Here is a 25192-nt window from a genome sequence, read left to right as displayed (position 1 = left end):
GTGGAAGCAAGGACTACGTGTAGCCATTTTAGAATTGTTAGGAACGGACTTAACCTAACCTCGCGAGAACTGTAATGCCGCCTTTGCTCTCGCCTTGCTTTAGGAGATAATGATGGAATGCTGACTCTAGTGAGAATCCCGAGATAAGGTGGCACATGAAGGGAATTATGGGAAGGAGAATAATTGTTAGTTGTTATATGTAACGGGAAAGTATATATATTGGCTTTAATTGTTTTGTTTTTTGAAGGTCTGCCTTGCAGTCCCTTCCCTCGCAATTGCTCATAAAATAAACTGCCTCTGATTACTTGTTGCTAACGAACGCAGAGTGAAGACCTGTTTTCTTCCACAATTTGGTACGCAGTATTCAAGACGTAGGCATACCATGGATTTATATACGGGCAATAAGATATTCTCCGTCTTGTTCTCTATCCCTTTAATGATTCCTAACATCGTGTTTGCTTTTTTGACTGCTGCTGCACACTGCGTGGACGTCTTCAGAGAACTATCCACGATGACTCCAGGATCTCTTTCCTGATTAGTTGTAGCTAAATTAGCCCCCATCATATTATATGTATCGTTGGGGTTATATTTGGTTAAAAGACAGGAAATGAAGAGTAGGAATAAATGGTAAATTTTCAGAATGGAGAGGGGTAACTACTGTAATTTACCGAATATACCCCACACCCAAATATATCCCGCCGTTTTTTCTATTTAAGTAAAAAAAAACACCTTGTATACCCCGCGCACGAGTATAACCTGCAGAGTATACAAGACTTTTCTGTGCCAGGAGTATATTTGCTAATTTACGGTGTGTGCATGTGTGTGTTGGGGGGGGGGTAGAATTAGCCAGCCACTCACCGCCCCGGTTCCTGCACAGCCGCCAGCCTCCAGGCAGGGGGGCACTTATCCCCCTGGTTCCTCCGCAACCACAGGAAGGGGCGGGGGAGCAGGAGCCACCAGCCTTTGGGTGGGGGAGCACTCACCAATAGCCTCCGGTGAGTAAAAACCGCTGGTGAGTAAAAAACACACAACCCTATATATCCCGCACCTGAATATACCCCGCAAGGGGGGGGGGGGGGGGTTGTAAAAATGAATAAAACCCGCAGGTTATATTCGCTAAATTACGGTATTTATTCCTACCCTTTGTTTCCTGTCTTTTAACCAGTTCTCATTCTATGAAAGGACCTTCCCTCTTATCCCATGACAACTTAATTTATGTAAGAGCCTTTGGTGAGGGACCTTGTCAAAGGGTTTCTGGAAATCTAAGTACACTATATCTACTGGATCCCCCTTGTCAACATGTTTGTTAATCCCTTCAAAGAACTCTAATAGACTAGTAAAACATGATTTCCCTTTACAGAAACCGCGTTGACTTTTGTCCAACAAATTATGTTTTTCTGTGTGTCTGACAATGTTATTCTTCACTATTGTTTCAACTAATTTCCCCGGTACGGACGTTAGACGGTACGGACGTAATTGCCGGGATTGCCTCTAGAGCCCTTTTTAAATATTGGCATTACATTAGCTATCTTCTAGTCATTGGGTACAGAAGCGGATTTAAAGGATAGGTTACAAACCATAGTTAATAGTTCCGCAAGTTCACATTTGAGTTCTTTCAGAACTCTTGAGCGAATGCCACCTGGTCCCGGTGACTTGCTACTATTAAGTTGTTCTAACACCTCCTCTAATGACACTTCAATCTGTGACAAGTCCTCAGATTTGTCACCTACAAGGGACGGGTCAGGTTTGGGAATCACCCTAACATCCTTAGCCGTGAAGACTGAAGCAAAGAATTCATTTAGTTTCTCCGCAATGACTTTATCGTCTTTAAGTGCTCCTTTTGTATCTCGATCGTCCAGGGGCCCCACTGGTTTAGCAAGCTTCCTGCTTCTGATGTACTTAAACATTTTATTACCTTCTGAATTTTTGGCTAGCTGTCCTTCAAACTCCTTTTTGGCTTTTCTTATTACATTTTTAACACTTAATTTGGCAGTGTTTATGCTCCTTTCTATTTTCCTCAATAGGATTTGACATCCACTTTTTAAAAGAGGCCTTTTTATCTCTCACTGCTTCTTTTACATAGTTAAGCCACTGTGGCTCTTTTTTAGTTCTTCTACTATGTTTTTTAATTTGGGGTATGTATTTAAGTTGGGCCTCTATTATGGGGTCTTTGAAAAGTGTCCATGCAGTTTGCAGGGATTTTACTTTAGTCACTGTACCTTTTAATTTCTGTTTAACCTCCTCATTTTTGCATAGTTCCCCTTTCTGAAATTAAATACCACAGTGTTGGGCTGCTGAGGTGTTCTTCCCACCACAGGAATCTTAAATGTTGTTATATTACAGTCACTATTCCCAAGCAGTCCTGTTATAGTTACCTCTTGGACCAGATCCTGCACGGCACTCAGGACTAAATCAAGAATTGCCTCTCCCGTTGTGGGTTCCTGTACCAGCTGCTGCAGAAGCAGTCGCTTAAGGTATCAAGAAATTTTGTGTCTGCATCTTGTCCTGAGGTGACATGTACCCAGTCAATATGGGGATAGTTGAAATCCCCCACTATTATTGAGTTCTTTATTTTGATAGCATTTCGTAGTCACTATTACTATCCTGGTCAGGTGGTCAATAATAGATCCCTACTGTTATATTCTTATTAGAGCAGGGAATTACTATCCATAGCGATTCTGTGGAACATATTCATTCATTTAAGATTTTTACTTCATTTGAGTCTAAATTTTTCACATATAGTGTCACTCCCCCACCCACACAACCTATTCTGTCCTTCTGATATATTTTGTACCCCAGAATTAGTGTCCCGTTGTCCTCATTCCATCAGGTTTCTGTGATGCCTATTATATCAGTATCCTCCATTAACATGAGGTACTCTAGTTCACCCATCTTATTATTTAGACTTCTAGCATTTGTGTACAAGCATTTTAAAAACTTGTCACTGTTTATTTGTCTGCCCTTTTCTCATGTGTCAAATTCTTTACGTGAATGTTTCTCGTCTGATCTGCCCCATACTTTATCCTCTTTCATCCTCTCCTCCTGACAAAAACCTAGAGAATCTCTACCAATAGACTCTCCTCTAAGTGACGTCTGTCCAATCCACGTGCTCCTCTGCACCAATCAGCTTTCCCCCATCTTAGTTTAAAAACTGCTTTGCGACCTTTAATGTGAAATGCCAGCAGTCTGGATCCACTTTGGTTTAGGTGGAACCCCTCCTTCCTGTATAGGCTACCCCTACCCCAAAAGTTTCCCCAGTTCCTTATAAAGCTAAACCGCTCCTCCCTACATCATCTCATCCACACACATTGAGACTCTGAAGCTCTGCCTGCCTACCTGGCCCTGCACATTCAACTGGAAGCATTTCAGAGAATGCTACCATAGAGGTCCTGGATTTCAGTCTCTTTCCTAGCAGCCTAAATTGGGCCTCCAGGATATGTCTGCTACCCTTCCCTACGTCATTGGTACCTAAAGGAAATGCAGTGGATCTAATCTACCTCGACTTTAGTAAGGCATTTGATACAGTACCACATGGGGAATTATTGGTTAAATTGGAAAAGATAGGGATTAATATGAAAGTTGAGAGGTGCATAAGCACCTGGTTAAAGGGGAGACTACAGTGGGTCATACTGAATGGTGAACTATCAGGTTGGAGAGAGGTTACTAGCAGAGTTCCTCAAGGATCAGTTTTGGGGCCAATTTTATTTAATCTTTTTATTGTTGATCTTGGCACCAAAAGTGGAAGTGTCCTGATAAAATTTGCGGATGACACAAAGTTGGGAGGTATTGCCAATTCAGAAAAGGATTGGGATATCATACAGGAAGATCTGGATGATCTTGTAAATTGGAGTGATAGCAATAGGATGAAATTTAATAGTGAGAAGTGTAAGGTTATGCATTTAGGGATTAACAACAAGAATTTTAGTTATAAGCTGGGGACACATCAGTTGGAAGTAACGGAGGAGGAGAAGGACCTCGGAGTCCTGGTTGATTATAGGAGGACTATGAGCTGCCATTGTGACATGGCCATGAAAAAGGCTAATACGGTCTTGGGATGTATTAGGCGAGGTATTTCCAGTAGGGATAAGGAGGTGTTAGTGCCATTATACAAGGCATTGGTGAGACCCCATTTGGAATACTGTGTGCAGTTCTGGTCTCCCATGTTTAAGAAGGATGAATTCAAACTGGAACAGGTACAAAGAAGGGCCACTAGGATGATCCGAGGAATGGAAAACCTGTCTTATGAAAGGAGACTCAAGGAGCTTGGCTTGTTTACCTTAACCAGAAGAAGGCTGAGGGGAGACATGATTGCTCTCTTTAAATATATTAGAGGGATAAATACCAGGGAGGGGGAGAAATTATTTAAGCTTAATACCAATGTGGACACAAGAACAAATGGATATAAGCTGGCTAGTAGGAAGTTTAGACTTGAGGTTTCTAACCATTAGAGGAGTGAGGTTCTGGAACGGCCTTCCAAGGGAAGTAGTGGGGGCAAAAGATCTATCTGGCTTCAAGATTAAACTAGATGGGTTTATGAAGGGGATGGTTTGATGAGGTAACATGATCTTGGTAACTAATTGAGCATTCGTTACCAGTGGGAAATAGGTCAATGGAGGGATGATAGGAGTTACTATAGAGAACTGTCTGGGTGTCTGTCTGATGAGTCTTGCCCACGTGCTCAGAGTTTAGCTGATTGCCATATTTGGGGTCGGGAAGGAATTTTCCTCCAGGGTAGATTGGCAGAGGCCCTGGAGGTTTTTTGCCTTCCTCTGTAGCATGGGGTACAGATCACAGCTGGAGGATTCTCTGCATCTTGGGGTCTTCAAACTATTTGAAGGCTTCAATGTCTGAGATATAGGTGAGAGGATTATTCCAGGAGTGTGTGGGTGAGATTCTGTGGCCTGTACTGTGCAGGGGGTCAGACTAGATGGTCATAACAGTCCCTTCTGACCTTAAAGTCTAGGAGGACCACCGGCTCCTCCCCAGCACTACATACAAGTCTATCTAGATGCCTCGAGAGATCGGCAACCTTCGCACCAGGCAGGCAAGTTGCCATACGGTTCTCCCAGTCATCGCCAACCCAGCTATCTACATTTCTAATGATCGAATCTCCCATTACTAACACCTGCCTTTTCCTAATTACTGGAGTTCCCTCCCCCGGAGAGGTAACCTCAGTGCAAGAGGATATCCCAGCATCTGGAAGAAGGATCCAGAGTATGGGAACGTTCCCCTCTGCTCCCGTTGACTGCTCTCCTTCCCTGAGCCTTTCATCCTCTTTAACAGCGCAGGGGCTGTCTGACCAGAGGTGGGACAATTCTACAATGTCCTGGAAAGCCTCCCTCAGCTCCTTCCGTTCAGCCACCCTGGCCTCTAAAGCCTGTACACTGTCTCTCAGGGCCAGGAGCTCCTTGCACCAAATGCACACATACGCCACCCACCCATAGGGCAGGTAATCATACATGCTACACTGAGCGCAATAAATAGGATAGCCCCCACTCTGCTGCTGGGCTTCTACCTGCATGCTCTCCTCCAGCTACCTAGGTTACTGATAGGGTTTCTAGTTAAAAAAATTAGGAAGTTTTGATTAAAACCTTTCAACTAAGCTATAATGAATGGCAAGTGTACCTGGGTCCCTTCCCACTCCCCTCGCACAAAGCTCCCCTGGTCACTTGTTCACTGCTTTATAAAGCCCTGGCCTTCCTGATAGCCCCACCCCCTGACTAAGGCTCAGCCAATTAACAGAGGCTTCTAGATTTCAAACTTTTAGAAGCTCACAGCTTCCAACTGCCAGCCACAGCACACACTCCTAAAAACCAACCAACCAACCGACCAACACAAGCTCAGCACACAGCAAGTAACCCCCTAACACAAACATATACTACAGACAGCCACTTACCTCAAGGGTCCCCTATTTGCTCCTCTGTCTGGAGAGCTCCCTCTCCATCATGCTGTTATTTTACACCCTTTCCTAAACCTGGGTCAGTATCTGTGGGAACCAAGGTCTTTTTTTTAAATGAGCTGGTGGTACCATGTGCTTTCAACTTATTGCTAGTACCAATAACTGTTCTACACCTGGGCTTATTACTAATTAGTGTTTTACACTCTCAGCCCTGTTGGTGCCAAGTTCTGTGAGCAGGGGCCTGCCTCTTGCTCACAGCTTAGCTTTGCTTTATATTAGCCAAGTGTTGTCCATTGTTAGCTAGGCCTCAAACCAGGCCTGTGCTACATGGGCTTTTCTTTCAAGCCCTCCTCTTACTATAAATGACTATCTGGAATCGTCGAGTGGGGATTGACTTGTGCATGTCTGACTGGAAAAGAGCTCTGTCCACTGAAGACTTTGACATTGTCCTATTTAGGAATCTTCAGAGGGGTAGCAGAGTTAGTCTGTAACAGGAAAAACTGAAGAGTCCTGTTACAGACCAACTCAGTGATCCCTCTGAAGCTTATCTACTCTCAGGGTACGTCTACACTACAGCGCTAATTCGAACTTACTTTGAATTAACTAATTCGAACGAACGCCTCTAGAACTAAAAACTAGTTCAAATTAGCATTCTGCTAATTCGAACTAGCGCGTCCACACTGATTGGATGCAGGGGGGCATTTAAGGGCAGCTGAAACCGGTTGTGGCAGGGCATCAGGTCAGTAGTTGCTTTGTGTGGCTGCTGTCTGAGGCTATCTGAGGCTCGTGCTTAAAGGGACCCCCCCCCGGACAGCCGGTTCTCAGCTTTTCCTGCTTGCTTGCCAACCTTGCCAAGGGACAGCAAAGCGTTGGTCTCTGTGCCCGTCTGTGTCGGTGCTTCCCTTCGGGGACGCCGCAGCAGGTGGCAACATGGAGCCAGAGCTCGCCCTGCACCTTCTGGTGCATTTTCTGGACTTGCTGCTGCAAGCCTGCCACCAATGGCTCCAGGCTGCCTGGCACCTCCTGGTGCACGTCAGCCCCCTGCCTCTCCGCCTGGCCGCCCTGGGGGCCGTGGAGGAGTCGCGGCGGCTCCCCGGCACCGGCGTGCCCCGCCGCATCTGGCGTCTGGACACCAGCACCAACTGGTGGGACCGCATCATCCTGGAGCGCTGGGAGGACCGACAGTGGACCCAGAACTTCAGGATGAGGAGGGACACCTTCCTGGAGCTCTGCGAGTGGCTCGCCCCTGCCCTGCGCAGAAGGGACACTCGCATGAGGCCCACCATCCCCCTCCAGAAGCGGGTGGCCATCGCCCTCTGGAAGCTCTCCACGCCAGACAGCTACCGATCCGTCGGGAACCAGTTCGGCGTGGGGAGATCCACCGTCAGAGCGGTGCTCATGCAGGTATGGCACTCGCCGGCGACTGCGCCGGGGGGGGAGGGGGGCTGCGAGGAGGGGATGGGCCGCCCCAAGGACAAAGGGGGGGCGGGAGGAGGCGAAAGCGCCCCGCACCGGAGGAGTCTGTCTGTCCCAGCCGTACTACACGCCGCCAGGGGGGTTGCTTCCGGGAGTGGGGCGCGGGGCACTGCCAGGGCACGCACGCTCCCAGCCACCCGGGCGCCCCACTGATTGGCGCTTTGCTGTGTCTCTCTCCGCAGGTGGTCAAGGCCATCAACCGGGTGCTGCTCCGCAGGGTGGTCCGCCTCGCCGACCCGGACGCCGTCATCCGGGGGTTCGGCGCCCTCGGCTTCCCCAACTGTGGGGGGGGCCATTGACGGGACGCACATCCCCATCCGTGCCCCGGAACACCAGGCGTCCCGGTACGTCAACCGCAAGGGGTACTTCTCCGTCATCCTGCAGGCCGTGTGTGACCACCGGGGCCAGTTCACGGACATTAATGTGGGCTGGTCCGGCAAAGCACACGACGCCCGGGTGTACTGCAACTCCTCTGTGTGCCAGCGGCTGCAGGCCGGGACCTTCTTCCCCGACCGCCACATCAGGGTCGGGGACGTGGACATGCCCGTGTGCCTGTGTGCAGCCCTGGCTCATGAAGCCCTACACGGGGCACCTCAATCCCTCCCGCCAGGCCTTCAATGCCAGGCTGACCAGGGCCCGCATCGTGGTGGAGGGGGCCTTCGGGCGACTGAAAGCCCGCTTTCGATGCCTCCTCACCCGTCTGGACCTGGCCGAGCACAACATCCCTCCCGTGGTGGCGGCATGTTGTGTGCTCCACAATTTGTGTGAGCGGAAGGGGGAGGCTTTCCTGCCAGCCTGGATGGCTGAGGCTGACCACATGGCTGGACACTACGGTCAGCCCCGCACCGCCGTCGTCCGGGAAGCCCAGCGGGGGGCCGTCCGGATCCGGGAAGCCCTGCGGAGAGCTTCCTGGTGGAGGAGGAGGACTGACCTCTCCCTTGCATGCCCCACTGGGGCCTTCTTCCACCCTACCCCCCTTCCCCTTTCCCCTCCCTACCGTAAAATAAAGACACCTGTTTTTCAACCAAAAACCATCTGTTTATTTCACATAAGTGGGGTGGGGGGAGGGAGGAATGAGGGTGGGGGGGGGGGAGAACCTGGGACGAGGGAGCTGGAAGGGGAGGGAAGGGAGGAAGGGAAAGGAAAGCTCAGGGGTGGGAGTCCGGCTGCCTCTCCCGTCTCGCCACACTGCGGGTCCGGGGGCGTCGGTGGGGAATGGTTGTAGAGGGTGGGGCAGGAGGGACAGGGGGTGTGGAGGAAGCAGGAGCGGGAGCAGGAGGGGGAGCTGGGGGAATTGGGAAGCAGTCCAGCAGGCTCTGGAGGTGGCCTCGCAGGGCACAGCCCTGCTCCTCCAGGGCCTCCAGACTCCTCCAGCGCAGCCTCAGGTCCTCCTGGACCCAATGGTCCTGGAGACGGAGCTGTTGCTCCAGGAACTGGAGGTGCTGCCTCTGATAGTCCTCCTGGTTCCTGACTGTCCTGCTTGCCCGGGCGCGGGCAGCTGCTGCAGGCGGGGTGGTGCGCCCTGCAGGCCCGGGTGCTGCGGCTGTGGTGCAACAAGACCAGCGGTCAATTACCCCAGGGGCCCCGGTGTGTGAAACCCAGCTCCCCTCTGCAAGGCCAGGGCCCCTGCAGGATCCCCAGCTGCTGCTCCGTGGTGGGCAAGGCCCAGGCGCACGGTCCCGGGGCTCCCTCTCGCCCCAGCCCCCCGTACACATAAGGGGAGCACGATGGTACTCACAGATGGACGCCTCCCCGGCCTCGGACGACACAGGCGAGCGGCTCTGTGGGGTGCCTCGGGGGTCCCAGGTCCTGGGCAGGCTGCCAGCAGGCTCCTGGCTCTCGGAGCCCTCCTCCTCCTCCGTCTGTCTCCTAGAGCGGTCCCTCTGCCCCGGGGTCTATCACGTCCCGGGGGGCAGGGACGGCATGAGCCCCCAGGAGGCGGTCCAGGGCGTGGAAGTGGGGGCAGGCCTCCGGGTCGGCCCCTGGCAGGCAGGCCCGGGAGTAGGACTGCCGCAGGTATTTGATCTTGCAGCGCACCTGCTCCCGGCTGCGCTGGTGGCCCCTGGCAGCCAGGCTGGCAGCCATGTGGCCGTAAACTGCCGTGTTCCTGTGGCTAGTGCAGAGATCGTGGACATTGGAGGCTTCCCCCCAAACCTCGATGAGGTCCACGATCTCCCCACTTGACCAAGCGGGTGCCCGCCTCTTGCGTCCCCGGGCAGGCTCCTGGGAGTCACCAGGCTGGTCCTGGGGAGCAGTAGAGGGCTGGGTGTCCTCAGGTGGCTGGCTCATGTTGTGGCAGGTGCAGGGTCTGCTGGCTGGGTGCTGGCAGCCTTGCAACTGGCACAAACAGTGTAGCCAGCCCGTGGCCCTTTAAGGGCTCCGGGGCCGGGAGGGGGGCAGTAGAGTTTGCCTGGTGTTGGCCAGAGTGGCCACCAGGGCAAGCTGGGAAGGGCTAGCCTCCCACTAGTTCGAATTAAGGGTCTACACAGCCCTTAATTCGAACTAGCTAGTTTGAACTAGGCTTAATCCTCGTAAAATGAGGTTTACCTAGTTCGAACTAAGCGCTCTGTTAGTTCGAATTAAGTTCGAACTAACGGAGCGCTAGTGTAGCGCCTATGAAAGTTAGTTCGAACTAACGTCCGTTAGTTCGAACTAACTTTGTAGTGTAGACATACCCTCAGTCTCTCTCTTCTTCCTCGCCTCCATTTTTTTCCCCCTTCTCTCCCCCCCTTCCCTTATTTATTCTTGGATCAGGACTTCCAACACTCCCGTCATCTGAAGTGCGTTGTGCCCATGAAAACTCATACCAGCTACATGTTTTGTTAGTCTTTAAGGTGCTACTAGACTATTTGGTATTTAGGAATGTTAAACACGGTTAAACGCTAGCGCTTAACCAGTTAACTATTTTATAGCTATAAAATAACTAAACTGAAAAGCATTCTGAGTACTGGCATGCAAAAAAATGTCACTTTATTTCAGAACTTCCACGTATGTACCACTACAGAAAGTAGTTTAAAAGGTTTTATTAAATTTACTTCAAGTGTGTATATATTCTAGTATTCCCAATTCAGTCCTTGGACAATGCGCCAGGCAAGAAAGGCTGAGTCAGCACTCTGTTCAGAGGTTCCAATCAAGTAAAGCAGAAAGAAACTGACTAAGCAAAGGTGTGCCTAATTACACCATTAGCCAGAGCAAACAAGTAGGTACAGGAAGGAAAGGAAGTACCGGGGGGAACATAGGCAGAGATTGTTCTCCCCAGTTGTTATAGAGCTTTATAGGTGATGAAGGTGGTAAGCAATTTTCCCTCTAAGAGCAGAGTGAGTTTTGTCTTGTGCACCAATATTGATGCCACATGCGCTTCTTTGGATGAAAATATGACAACAAGGGATGATTTACAAGGTGCATAACCCTGCACCCACCCAACCTCAAAACCATCCAGTTTGGCACCCAGTCTCATTCCCACCCAGGCTTGCTACCACCATGCCTGCATCTATAGGCTCCCCAACCCCTACACCCCCATCCTGTGTACTCTTTAGCATGGTGTCCCCTTTGCCCCTAGCTTCTGCACAGTACCCCCTTCATCCCACCCCCTGCACTTTCCTCCCAGCTGTTCCCCCAACCTGCACCCTGTGCTTCCAGCATGTCCAGCCACTCTGCTCCCCTGCCCAGCAACAACCATGCCCAGTTGCCCCTCGCCCAGGACGTCATAGCCAGAGGGTATGGGCCCAGTTTGCCCAGCCCTGCGCCAGGGCAGACGACCGCCACATGGCTCCAGTTGCCCACCACACAGCTCTGGCACCAGCTGCTGGAGCAGCCACTGCCGCCCCCATGCAACGGCTTCGGCCCCAGCCCTGGCAACTGAAGCTGCCACCATTGCTACCCGCCATGTGGTGGCTCAGGCCCCAGCCCTGGCCACTGGAGCTTCCTCCAGCACCTACCACACAGCAGCCCAGGCTCCGGCCCCCAGAACTACCTCCACCACCTGCCATGAGGTGGCCCAAGCCCAGCTCCTTACTGCTGGAGCTCCCTCTGCCACCCACCATGTGCCGCCGCTGCCCACCACATAATAGCTCAGGACCAGGCCCCAGAGCTGCTGCCACTGCCTGCTACACAGCAACTCAGTCCCTGGCCATCGTAGCTGCCGCCACCCAGCCCCCTGCCACACTGCTCCAGCTGATAGAGCTACTGCTGCCACCACCCCACACAGCCGCTGGAGCCACCACCTGCCACAGAGCAGCTCTGGCCCTGGCCTAGCTGCCACCATGCCCCTGGGGGCTCTTGTGCATCTCAAAGGGTAAGTGCCCTTGTGGAGCCCAGAGTCAGCAGGACTTCCCGCGGGCCCTGGGCTGCACGGAGTTCTGCATTCCTCCTTTGAAATGTACAAGCGCCCCAGCAGGAGGAATGCGGAAGTGCCTATCATCTAGTCAATGGAAATTCCATCGACTAGTAAATTACTGGTTAGTTAACATCCTTACCCTGGGGTGGGGCAGCTACCCCACGTGGCCCTGCCCCCGAGCAGCCACTCCATGGCCCTGCTGAGCAGGTGGGCAGGCCTCCAATTCTTAGTGCGCACCCTCACAGGCACACACCTTAGATGGAACCATGGTGGTAAGAATCTATTTGTAAATAAGCTGCACAATGCGTTGGACCAGTACAAAGGTCTCAGAGTAGTTTATAAATTAGAAGAGAAGCAGGAGCCAGGAAGCCCTGATACAAGGCCACAGACTGGTTTTTCACAATTAAGTCAATGCAGAGTATTTTTTTTTACAAAGATCATTCATCTACATACTGTTTTCAACCCCACCCTTCCAGGGCGGAAATCACAAGGCCATTTAAGAGCCTCTTTAGCACTTACCCCTGCTGTGATATTTCACACTAAATAAGATAACTAAATTATCTCAGCAGTTTAACCCCCCCCCCCCCCCCCCAACACTAAATTTATGATATGGGACTAGCCCTCACTCAGATTTTACATTTGATCCCTTGCTAAAGTTGTGTTTCATCCTCGTTATGTCACGTTTAATTCAGAAGACAAATTCCGCAAACACAAGCCCACAAACAACTGATTTATAGAAGGCAAAGCATTAAATATATCCTTGATTACATGCAAGACTGGCACCCTAATTTGTAAACTCCTTGGGGCAGGGATTATACCTCATTTCTGCCCTTAAGAGGCACCAATGGAAATATATTAATTGTCAGTCAACTCACCCATGTTCTTTGAACTTTTCAGTATCTTCTATTGGATTCCTACCACTGCTCAAAAGAATCTGGCTAAAACAAAACATATTACTCAAAAATTTGCTAACAAATCCCAAAGGAAAGCCTGTTTTCATTACAAACCTAAACATACCTACCTAAACTGGGGGAAGCATTTTGTGAAATGTGATAGCACTTCTTCGATTTGAACAGCTAACTCTCTTGTGGGTGTGATGACTATGGTTCCAACCTGCTCATTAGTATTAAAAAAGATTAATGCCCAAAATACATTTACTATTTGCTGTGACTATATGAAATTTTGACGCTAAAGGTTTCCACGTGCAAACACACACCATTTTTGTTCAAGTGCTGAGAAACAGTGATCCAATTTAACGAAACATGACAAACTGGGATGCATTATACAACAGACCGTACAGTAAAATAAATTTTGATATGCTTTTTTTTTAAATTGGGTGCACCAAAAACAACAAAAAGCAATATAAAGATCTTTAGTGACAAGTAGTATTGAAGTGAATTCAAATTTCTTCAGAAACAAGAAACATTACAATAAAAAAAAAAAAAAAGCTAAAAGGCAATATTTCTTTGATTTCATTATACTGTTTTATGATATCTTGCTCTAACAGTTTAGGAACATCTTTTGGTTTTGGTGAACAAAAAAGCAACTAGTTGATTAGTAATAATTTGTACAGGTGTTTAAAAAGCAACACAGTACTTTGAAAAAAAAATTAATTCCTGGTTATGAATGCACAGGTTGGACCTGACTGGTTCCAGATGAGGGGATTTGCTAGATCAGGGGAGGTCACTGCTGGCCCCCCTGCTGCCACCCCCACCTCCTGCCCTGCTGTCCCACCAGGCTTCCAAGCTCTCCCGGCAGCCCAGCTGGGCCGTGCATCAGCTTTCTGGGACAACCCCACCCCAGCAAAATTCATATCTTGATTATAGGATTCAGACATTTGCTTGTCTAATCTGCCCACCACAGTGACAGGAATCAAACCACTAGTCAGCAACATAATTGCGCAGAAGCTAGAAGATTAATATTTTTATCACTACTTGGAAAGCTCGTGAAGTGTTTCAGGCACCTCTCAACACTGTTTCACAAGCAATACAGATACTTTCACTTGTACCAGGTTGAAAATAAAGATCCCCCATCTCTTCTGCTGGGTCAAAGTTCTCAAGTTCTCAATTTTTGAAGTTTTTATTTAGTTTTGCATGAATACTACAGGGTAGCAGAGCAATTGTTGCATTTCACTAATATTTTAAACATAAAAAGCCTCCCTACAAGCAATTTCTATCAAGCACCTACTTTTCGCTAAGCATCCCATTGAAATGATTTCCTTTACATGCCCTCAAATACCCACCTCTAATCAAACTGCTTTGTACTTAATGCTAAGACAACAAGTGTTCCCTGAGGGGGAAAAAAAATCTGGCCAAATAGTTTTATCATCAATGAATGCAAACTAAGAAATCAAATATAATCATGGCCGCATGTTATTAGTAAAAGCTGTATATTTAGTGTTCAAAGTTCTTCCTATCCCATAAACAGAGTATGACGTTCCAACAAAGATGTATTTTTCTTGACACTTTTCTAAAAAATATTTTAAAAAGCAACATTTCAATGGGGGGGGGGGGGGGGGGGGGGGGGGGGGGGGAAGAGAGAGAAGGTCCTGGTTAACTTTCAAGAGACAAAATCCTTTTTTAAAACATTTATTGAACCTGGGTCATGTTTAGATTAACAAGCAATTTTAAATGTACGTCTTAGAATTTAATTTTGAAGTGTTTCCACACAAAAGTATTGGCACACAACAGCCACATTCAGGTGTAATAGCCACCCTTTTTAAACAACTGCCTCAAGTGTTTGCCCAAGATTGAAGTAGTTTACTTAGAACATGAAAACCTGTAACGTTTTAATTAATTATACAAAACTGTTGTGATCTTTTATTTTTGAGGGGGGAAGGTCTACAAGTAACAATATACATCAGTCAACATAATCCTGGATCAGCACCCACATCATAGACAAGTCTTTACATTTTTCCAACCCAGCAACAGATACCAAGAAAGGAAAGTAATTGTTCATACAAAAACTGAAATCCACATGTGCCTGAAATACAGAAAAAAACGCATCAATACTTAGCATTATGCTAATTAGGACCAGAAAATGGCAGAAAGTGCCACAAACTAAAATAAGGACTGCATAGAATTGCCATCCCCTCCCCAAACCATTAACCCTTTGGCATCAGACATCCAGATTTTTTGAACACTGGTGCATTCTGCAATAGTGTCAACAGCATGAACTTTGGACCTGCAAGCACCAAAGGGCTTAATGACTAGCTTGCCAAAACACTGCACACAACTGACTGATAATTATAAATCTGCTAAACGAAAAATCATATAATTGTCTGGTAATAAGGAAAGCATGTATTTTAACATTAATGTTTTAATTAAAAAGAATTTAGGGAACAAATCAATGTAATTAAGATCATTACTGTAAGGTTTTTGTGGTCTCATATGCATAATATACTGGAAATGTCAGCTGTCTTCTATTCATTATTAGTCATATCAGAATGAAGTTCTGCTGCATTTGCTCCTTATGGGCAGTACATGAAAGCAAAGGGAAGATTTTAATTCCATAAAGGTCTACTGCAGGATTAAAGATGTGAAGAATGCAAATAGTCACTTAAGGACCTTTTACTGTTTCCCTAGACAGAATTGCAATTAAGAAAACAGAAAAAGTTAGAAAAAGGCAGTAACATTGCTTTATTACTACATTTGCAGTCTGTTTCCACCTCTCTTAGCATAAAGGCTAGGCAGATTTCAAGTGAAAAAGTTATGCCAATTAAGTGACAAGATTTTTAACACAGCTTTTGATACACAAGATATATAAAAACATTTCATTTCAACTAAGAACTTAAGCAAATAAGTTCTATAGTTCGGAAATCAGGGTTTAAAAACTAAATGATATTGTTTTGTGACCAAGATGTTTGGTAGACAGTAAGTGAGCATTTGGGATCATCAGGAAGAGTTCGCTTAAACAACTCTTCGGACTTCAAAAAATCTCTTCAGGTAGTAGATTTGTCCCAGTGTCATGGCAACTAGTACAAGGGCTTCAAAGAATGACCAGAGGACCACTCTGCTATTTGTGTTGTCGTTAACTGTTGGAGGAAAAAAAAATACGTAACTACTAAGCTATTTAAATAAGTGTGATGCAAGGTATTTTATTTAATAAGGTCTATATGGTTGACAGCAAGCACTATACATATCTGTGCATTCATCCATACAACCATTAGAACGTTGGCACACTCAGCATTCTCAGCCAAGTAAGAGGTCTAGGGTGACAGGGTTAATCTCAAAAAAGGTTAAAGCAGCTGAAATACAGAACACTACACTATAAAATTACAGCTACAAAAGAGTTAAACACAATTTGCCAATTATATGTCCATTTTCCCAATTCAAAGGCCAATTCCCCTACTGGAATCATACTTGTCAAACACTAGAAGCTCTTTCAATCTCAACATCAGTCTTGAGTTAGAGCATTGAATGATGCTGCATCCCACCTTCATGAGGAAAAGCTACTAACCCCAGACTAATTTATACAAGTTTGATGGCCACATCTAGTACCTTATTCCAGATCTTCTACTCAGCTTTCTTCCCCTTTAGATTAACCAGAGTTAAGCTGGTATTCCCATTTGTTTATTAAGTCTATCAATCCACCAGTCAGTCCAGATTCCAATATTGATAAGACAAAAATACAGCAAACTGCCACAAAAATTGCAGCATTTGCATATTGCAAAGTTCCCCCCCCCACCCCCCACCCAACATTTAAAAGTTTGTTGACATGTCAAGAATGTAATATTACACTTAAGTAAAATTCTAGAATAGTCCCACTCAGATAGTAACAGCAAGCTGTGACAACTGGTTTACCACCGAGTTTAACACACTCTTTCTTAGAGCCTAATGTTATACTGCATCTTCTGCATCCTTAAAAAAAACAACCTGCATAATGGACATTGTTAGGAAGATAGTAAATGGATATGGATATCACCACTCACAAAATGTTAAGTCAATTCCTTTACAGTAATCATTGTCTAAAGCATCAAGAAACATTCTTCCTGAATGTGAAATTATGAACAGGGACCACAACTGCTAGAACAAGTGTAATGTAGCAATGGAAGAACTGAACAACTGTATTTTGTTTGATGATTTTTCCCCCTCAGGAATCTGCCTCATTTTCCCCTAGCCTTAGATTGTGTTTTTCTTTATGAAAAGTCTATCAAAGAAATTTTGATTTTATGAGGATAAAGAGACGTTGAGGTTAATGTACATTTATGAAGTTAGCCCTGTAATGGAAAATTGTATGTACTGAATCTTTTAAAAAAATTAAGTTACTATACAGAAAGTTCTAATGTACAATTAAGGGTTTCACAGGAAAACAGATCTCCCCTTTATTTGTATTGGGCTTATTCTATCTGCCAACTATATTTTAAAGTAGTGAGGATTGAGTCTTAGACCTTGTTCACCTTCCTCACATGAGTAGCAATAAGTTCCGCTAACATCCAAAACTCTACCTCTGCATAAGGAAGACAAGGTGAATTAGGCCGATTTACAACAAAATAAGCCAGACTTATTTCGTGAATGAAATAATGCATCTACCAACCACTAGGGAACATATCACTGACCTGGAGATAGTAAATGATATGGTCATGAATAACTGCAAATAGTTCCTCCTTTCTTTCAAATTTCACACTGGAAAAGCAGATATAACTAAAAAGTTCTGTTATGCAAAATGTCCATTAGAGAGAAAGGATCTGTCTCATAACACTTGAGTCCTACCATTATGATAGAAATAAAGTGCTTGAAAAGTCTCCAACAAATCTAGTTTCTAGATAGTTTCCCTAGAGCTCAAAATATTCTAGCGTTTAAGGGGAAAAAAAAATAAAAAAATAATAAAAAAAAACCACCCACAACACCAGGATGCAAGTCAAAGCCACATACTTGCTCTGTGTATTCTCTCACGAACTTCCATGTACTCTTGTTCATGCTTGACAGCTGTCATGGCCACTGCTAACTCATTAATCATCTCTTCTAGCTTGTTCTGATGAGCTGCAGAATAAATTAAAAAAACACCACACACATCAGAGTCTGTATTATTAAGATACCAAAAACAGTTTCTCCTGAAAGTGGATGAATAGTTACGTTTAATTCCATACTATAGTTAGTTTTGTAAAATGCATAGCCTATATAGCTGAAAAATTTTCAACCTCAGATCTACTTATTGAATAATGACATGAACAATATTTCTAAAAAATCTCAGAGTCATGTTCACAGGTTTCTTCATTTACTTTTTTTAAACACACACTTTTGGGTAGGCCTTTGTGATGGATAGGAGTGCTGGCAAGCATCCGGTGACTAAGGGGTTAAACTCCAGTAGCTAGCAAGGGTGTTGGCAGGGGGCCAAAAGAACCAATAGGAATAAAGTGCTGAAATTTGAATTGTAGAAGCTACCTTAACTTCCCCACCCAAAGAAAGCAGGTAAGCCAGATGTTGAGAGACAGACAGAATTATTTAAACCAAGGCAAGACTACCTTGCCTCCAAGGAATTTGGGATATCGAAGTGGACTGAACCAGGAAGGGATTGTGAGTAAATAATTTAAAAAAAAAAGTGTATTTTTCTTTGTTTTGGTTGTTTGGTTTAAACTTGTGTGAATCTATGCCTTCCCTCCCCCATTCACCATCTAAGAGTTGTTCCCAAAGATTTTCTCTGTGTTTTAATTTGTTTTACTTAGTTGCTCTGTACACCTAGCAACCAAATACGCGCGCTCAAGTATTTTTTTTAAGTTAACAAAAGTAGCACTTCAAGCATCGATGATTTGATTCTTGTCTCCTGAAAAGTAACAGAGGAGGTGTCTGCGTCAGACTAGGAAGTCAGCTACCAGAGACTGCAGCTTGTTTCTCTACTTTTTTTCAAAGCTCTTTCAGGCAAAATAGCTTGGGGTACCCCGGGAGAGAATTCAAGTGTTGCCTCCTGGTTTTTTAGGGTGAAATCACTTGGTGGTGGCAGCTTTTTGAGTTCCCCCCTGGAGCCAGTGCATCTGTGACTGAGGAGTTTTTGTAAGCAGAGCCTATAGAGGCAAGGTATTTAGGGTCTTTGCGGGCCCCTGCCTTCTGCACTCGGAGTGCCAGAGTGGGGAACAGCCCTGACAGCCTTCTTCTCCATGGTATCCAACTCAGATGAGGGCAGAGTCAACAGAGACCAGAGTGCACATAAATTTTGCACTCTGCTTCTCTGGATAAGCGTGTGTATAAGTGTATGTATAATAGGGATGTTAAATACTGGTTAATTGACCTCATGAATTATCAGTTACTTGACTATTCCATAGTCCCTGGGGGTGTAGCCAGCAGCCAGTGCACTCCAGCCCCAGTCCCGAGGAGCCCCCTGCCAGGTGGGCGCTGGTCCGTAAGGGGGGGGGGGCAGTTTAAAAACCAGCGCCCCTCATGGGCCGGCTTCCTGTTGCCCTGTGCAGCTGTCTCTGATACAGGGGATGGTAGCAGTCAATCAGCAGGAAGTGGGGTGGCTGAGCTCCCAGACCCAGCACAAGGTGGAACTGAGTCAGGCTGCCTGCCCACCCACCTGGCTCCCAATACACTTTAAATGCAGAGCCGCAGCAGAGATGGGTCCAAGGACGGAGCCAGGCTGCTGGCCAGCCTGCTAAACAATTTACTGGCAGGGGGTGGGGGAGAACCTGTCATCTTAGCATTAACCTATAAGCTTTTGCTTATCAGTTAATCGACTGATTATGGCAATATGGGTAGCTTATTAGTAAGAACAAAGGTTACTACTTTATGGAATGTACAAAACATGCTAAAAACATACTTGCTTATAGGCAAACATCTGCCTTAAGCTAAAGAAAGAAGATGTGTGTCAGCATTCTGCACAAAAGGTATGCTTTTCACAAACTTGAGAGACTTCTTGAACTCTCTTATCAATAAGAACTCAGTTAGCAAATAGTTAAATATTTCAAGAACATGTCAAGCACTTCACACATGGGTTACATACCTTTTGACTTCTAGTCTAGAAGATATTACTGTACTCTTGCTAATGATTGTACTGTTGCATTTTTTTTCAATTTTATGATTGACTGTTTCCCAGAACATTTCATTTTAAGGTAAATTACATATGTTATTTTTCACTTACAGGTTATGCATTAGCTGTAAGATATTACAAGGAAGTTGTTGATTTCCCCTCCAAAATGCTCTCAATTCTCCATGCCTGCTTCAATGACAAAGCAAAACTACAACTACAAAACATCTAAAGTTACTGAATGTTCAGCATTTTTAATTGAATTCTACTTAACAGAAACTCTTGATTACATCTCCCGTTGGCCATAAATAGCCACCTGAAGACAAATGTTCATTAACAGTTTAAGGACCTGACCCAGAGAGATTCTAAGCACCCAGTCCTCTTAATGGAAATTGCAGTTGCCCAGCATCAATGAATATCAGACCTTCATTTTGTGTAGTTTATTTTAAAAAGTTACCTTGCTAACCAACAGATGTTAGAGAAGAGGAAAAGTTAGATGTTAGTGAATAAACATATGCAAGAGACAAGATGCTAATGAGCTTTCAAAAAGCAGTACACATACCATCCCAGGTATCTCCACCACCTAAGGAAAAGTGTAAGAGATGAACACGAGTACAGGACAAAAGGCTACAGATAAACCAGTAATTTACATAGCTCCGAGAAAATTACGTATTAGCACACTTATCAAATAAATCAATTAATGCATTTAGTAGTCTACATAGTACTGAGCACCTGAACTGGAAATCAGAGTGTGAAACTGAGGAAAAAAGACTAAAGAACGATAGCACTAGTGTCCGCAAGGAACAGTGTGGATTACCTGGTCATTTTACATTACATTGCACAGTAGCATCTAAACATATTTTGACCCAGTTGTAGCTGGAAAATGGAAAACTAAAGTGACTAAATGAGAAGAATTCTGGGTTTTCCATTACAGTATTTTGTAAGGATGAGTGCAGAGACCAGCTTCTAAAATTAATCTTTCAAGATCACAAATCAGAACCATTTCATTTCAGAAGTTCTCCTCACCTTCTGTCTCCATATCTTGCCCTTTTGGAGCTTCTCCAATATCAATAGTGAACATCACTATCTTAGGAGTCATGGTGGACATTCTGTTGCTAAAGCAAAACTTGTAAGTTCCATCCATGTGAGCAGCAAAGGTGTATTTTCCACTGGACTCACGATCTCCTTTATAAATTCCTTTATTATCAGGCCCTGTGATCTGGGAACAGAAAAAAAAATTCACTACTTTGTATGCATCTGAGGGCATACATTTAAGAAGAGGAAATTTCAATTAAACTCATTATATTCCATCTGGACATTGCATGCCTACAATTACTGGGCAACGTCAAAAGAATCTGCTCAAGATAGTTAAGACCAAAGCAGACTGAAGAGCTTCAAAAAGATCTCACCAAACTAAGAGAGTGGGCAACAAAATGGCAAATGAAATTTAATGTTGATAAATGTAAAATAATGCACATAAAAAATAATCCCAACTAAGGATGTTAGAATGCGGTTAACTGACTAGTCGACGGAATTTCCATCGACTAGTCGATAAGCACTTCCGCATTCCTCCTTTGAAATGTACAAGTACCCCCCCCCCTTTGCTGCCTCTATCTCAGAGGCAACAGTGGGGGTGGGGGTGTAAATCGACTAGTCAAAAGACTACCTGATAAGCAAATGATTACTGAATAATCGACTAGTCTTTAACATCCTTAATCCCAACTATACGTACAATATGATGGGGACTAATTTGGCTACAACTACTCAAGAGAAATCTTGGAGTCATTGTGGATTGTTCTCTGAAAACATCCACTCTGTGTGCAGTGGCCTGTCAAAAAAGCAAATAGAACAGGCCTAGGCAAAATACAGCCCACCAAGCCACCGGATCTGGCCTGTGGAGGCAGAGGGGAGCCCCAGGCAGGCTCCCCTGCTTGCCCCGCGCACCATGCAGAAACACAGCTGCAGGGTTTCAGGAGCCGTCCCGCCCCCAGCACAATCCCAGTTCTAGCCAGAACCTGGCCACTGGGAGCTGCTTGTTGGAGTAACAGGCAGCCAAGAACCACCACGCTCCCTGTCCTCAACTCAGTTATTCAGTGAAGCACATGGCCAGGCAGGCTGGGAAATGTTTTAAGCTCTGCAGGCAGGCAAGTTTGGGAGCTGGCAGGTACGACTCTTGGCCACAGCCTGCTTCTGGCACCCCAGCCCTTTCCTGTCCCTTCACAACCACCTCCTTCACCCCAACTCCCTCCCAGACTCCTGTCTCCCTCCTGCACCCCAATCCCTTACCTCAAGCTCCCCTCTGCACCCAACCTCCATCCCAGACCCCACATCTCCTCCATTAATATCATGGAAGAGTGCGGCCCTTGACCACTTTCCAAAATCTTGGAGTGGCCCCATCAAACATTATTGCGCACCCCTGAAATAGAATGTTCGGAATCATTAAAAAAGTGATAGAGAAGACAGAGAATCTCTTATTGCCTCTATATAAAACCACGGTACGCCCACATCTTGAACACTGTGTACAGATGTGATCACCTCATCTCAAAAAAACATATAATGGCATTGGAGAAGGTTCAGAAAAGGGCAACAAAAATGACTAGGGGTGTTGGAATGGGTCCCATATGAAGAGAGATTAAAAAGACTTGGACTTTTCAGCTTAGAAAAGAGGAGACTAAGGGGGGATATAATAGAGGTCTATAAAATCATGACTGGTATGGAAGAAGTGGATAAGGAAAAGTTATTTACTTAGTCCCACAATATAAGAACTAAGGGGTCACTAAATGAAATTAGCAGGCAGCAGGTTTAAAACCAAAAAAAGGGAAGTTTTTCTTCAGTCAGCACACAGTGAACCTGTGGAACTCCTTGCCAGAGGATGTGTTGAAGGCTAGGACTTCAACAGGGTTCAAAAAAAGAGCTAGATAGTGTCATGGATGTTAGGCCCATCAATGGCTATTAGCCAGGATTAATAGGAATGGTGTCCCTGGCCTCTGTTTGTCTGGAAATGGGTGACAGGGGATGCATCACATAAGGATTACCTGTTGTGTTCCCTCCCTCTGGGGCATCTGGTATTGGCCACTGTCAGCAGACAGGATACTGGGCTAGATGGACCGTTCATCCGACCTAGTATGGCCATTCTTATTCTATATACTCTTACCTCCCACAGCCAAAATACAGCGTGAAATTTTTCTATTTGCATTAGAACCTTTCAGAAAATACCTCTTTAAGGTGATGTGAAAGGCTTTTTACCTGCCAAGACTTGCATTATCTTTCAATAGTCCATTAGAATCTAAAATTAATCATGAGATCAATGAAGGCAGGGGAAATGCAGAACCCTAACCTCCATTTCTGGCAAGAAAGTAAATGCGAAATGAACTTACTTCCTTTTGACATGTCACTTTAGTCTTTAAATATACAATTCTGTGCTGCTGCAAGTGCCATTATGGGGAGGTGACAGAGCCAATGTACTTGTGGTCATTAAGATCTTCAGGCTCTTTTTGCCAGAAGTACAGTGTAGAATCCTGCGTCTTGGCCTTGTTTCATTACGTTCTGCTGCCCTAGATTTCATGAGTTTAAACTGCATTTAATAGTTTTCCTAAATACGTCTCATGCCTCCTGTATATTGTCACTATATAACTGCAGAAAGCACCAAAAACAATATTGCTACATCTGATCATTCCGCTCACAAAATCGCTCAACATTTTTCTTCCTTACTATATCCAACTTCCTTTTGTTAAAGTGCTCAAGATAAGCCTAATTAGTTGTCATATTGCACTTCAAAGCTAACTGCATTTGTGACTGATGAAGAGATTCCACTTGTAGATTGATTTGGGATTCTTTAAGACAAAGTGTGTACATTATTGTCCTACAGACCTGGATTTCTTTGGGAGGGGACAAGGTGTTAAAAAAATTAGGACCATAATTCACATGTCAGTCAAATCCAACTTAAAGGAAACTGCTATGCCCCTCCCCCAAACTAATGAGCACTATTCTGTAAGAAGCATCGCCTACCACATCCATTGCTAATAGAAGACTTATCTTGAAAACTTTCAAAAGAGGATGTGGGATGGAGAAAGAATGGGAGATTTTAAGAGGTGGTTTTATAAGTCGTTACTAGACAGTTGCTTTCTACAGGTGGGTTGACAATAGAGAGAGTTATAATTGGGCAATTTAATCGCACAAGTAATTTAGCCACTTCTGGGGGGGGGGGGGGGGATTTGGACATCTCACATGACCCTTGCCCTGCTGCTGTTTATGTCCCAGAATGGATGTTACAGTGCTTCTGCCAAGCAAAAATTTAGCAGGTAAAACCCTATAAAACAATGCAAGTCAACAAAGAGAAAGCTATATCAACATTCCAGCCAATTGTTAACAGCATGTTTCTGTCTTTGGATTTCTCCCCCAACAGGGCAGCCCCAATCATCGCTTTCCCTAGCTTCATAACTTCATTGCTAGCCATTAGGTTACCAACAGCTCAGGATGCAACCTGTTGTGCCTTTCCCCCACTCCACCTCCAGGCTGCTAGTAGCATCATATCCCTTATCTTCCCCCTCCCGTCCATGATTACACTCAGAATCCTCTCACACCACAACAGGGCATATGCATATACTGTCCTGGCCCTTAAAGAAGCCTGCTTTTGGCCTTGATAAGACAGACAGACACAGCTCTGAACCTTGATACCCTGATCAAATGAAGCATTAGTTTACCATCCTCTCAAGTAGGAGAGGAGGCTGGGCTGAGCTCAGGTCTCAATAGTCCACATGCCCTTGGGTGAGCCAATAGTTGAAGTTGGACCCCCCACCTGAGCAGCTACAGCCCCCCAGCCGTGTTTCCCCCCCCCCCCCCGCTTTAACCACCAGCAACCCCCTCAAGTGCAAGGTAATAACCAAAAGCACCCCCTGCATGCCAGCCATTACCAGAACTCATCACTCTCACCTGCTGTGCAGATAACCTCCTCCAGGGCCTAGCCTTTTTCAGTCTACCTTCCCTTCTTCTTCCCCACCCCCATTCCCTCCGTCCAAGGTCAGGGTGCGGTGCCAGCACCCCCGCAGATCCACTCCCCACACTAGGGATATAAGCACCTAGTCAAGTGACTACTGGAGTAGTCACTCCCCCTGCTGCTGTATCAGTGAGCTCTTACTACATTTAAAGGACAGAACCACAACGGGAACACCCTCCCCCTTACAGGCTGAAACTCCCAGCTCCCCTCTTCATCCCCCCACCCGCCTCCCTCACCTCCACGTCGATGTCCAGGAAGCCCCCCTCGGCCACTTCGAAGATGAGCCCCATCTTGGTACCGGACGGGACCCGCTCCAGGAAACACTCCTCCGCGTGAGCATCAATGCTCACAAAGTAGCCAGCAGCCGTGGCTGGGAACACAACCAGCAACACTACCATCATCGGCGACATGGCGGAACAGAGGAAGACTGAGCGGCGCGGCAGAAGAGACATTTCCGGCTCACACCACGTCCCTTCCGGGGCACGGGACTACGCTCATAGGCCAGGACACACTCACTGCCACGTAT

The 25192-nt window shown here is 45.9% G+C and overlaps 1 protein-coding gene across 1 annotated transcript; it reads right to left on the bottom strand.

The window, feature by feature from the left end:
* Positions 1-14283: 14283 nt before the first annotated feature.
* LOC102459158 (transmembrane emp24 domain-containing protein 2) lies at positions 14284-25138 on the bottom strand. The gene is made up of 4 exons (XM_025184578.2): positions 24903-25138; positions 20697-20889; positions 17585-17692; positions 14284-15744 (listed from the first exon to the last, which is right to left on the bottom strand). The coding sequence occupies exons 1-4, from the start codon at positions 25116-25118 to the stop codon at positions 15620-15622; spliced, it is 642 nt and encodes a 213-aa protein (XP_025040363.2). The 5' UTR covers positions 25119-25138; the 3' UTR covers positions 14284-15619.
* Between the last annotated feature and the right edge of the window lie 54 nt (positions 25139-25192).

Source organism: Pelodiscus sinensis, chromosome 15 (genome assembly GCF_049634645.1).
Source record: "Pelodiscus sinensis isolate JC-2024 chromosome 15, ASM4963464v1, whole genome shotgun sequence".
Taxonomy (NCBI): domain Eukaryota; kingdom Metazoa; phylum Chordata; order Testudines; family Trionychidae; genus Pelodiscus; species Pelodiscus sinensis.
Note: the sequence above shows the minus strand (reverse complement) of the source record. Positions and strands in the feature narration are given on the sequence as shown.

Coding starts and splice junctions, on each gene's coding strand:
- LOC102459158 (XM_025184578.2), bottom strand. CDS start 25,118: ATGTCTCTTCTGCCGCGCCGCTCAGTCTTCCTCTGTTCCGCCATGTCG. Junction 20,890..24,902: donor TCCTGGACATCGACGTGGAG/GTGAGGGAGGCG, acceptor TTCTGTTCCCAG/ATCACAGGGCCTGATAATAA. Junction 17,693..20,696: donor GCAAGATATGGAGACAGAAG/GTGAGGAGAACT, acceptor TTTATTCTGCAG/CTCATCAGAACAAGCTAGAA.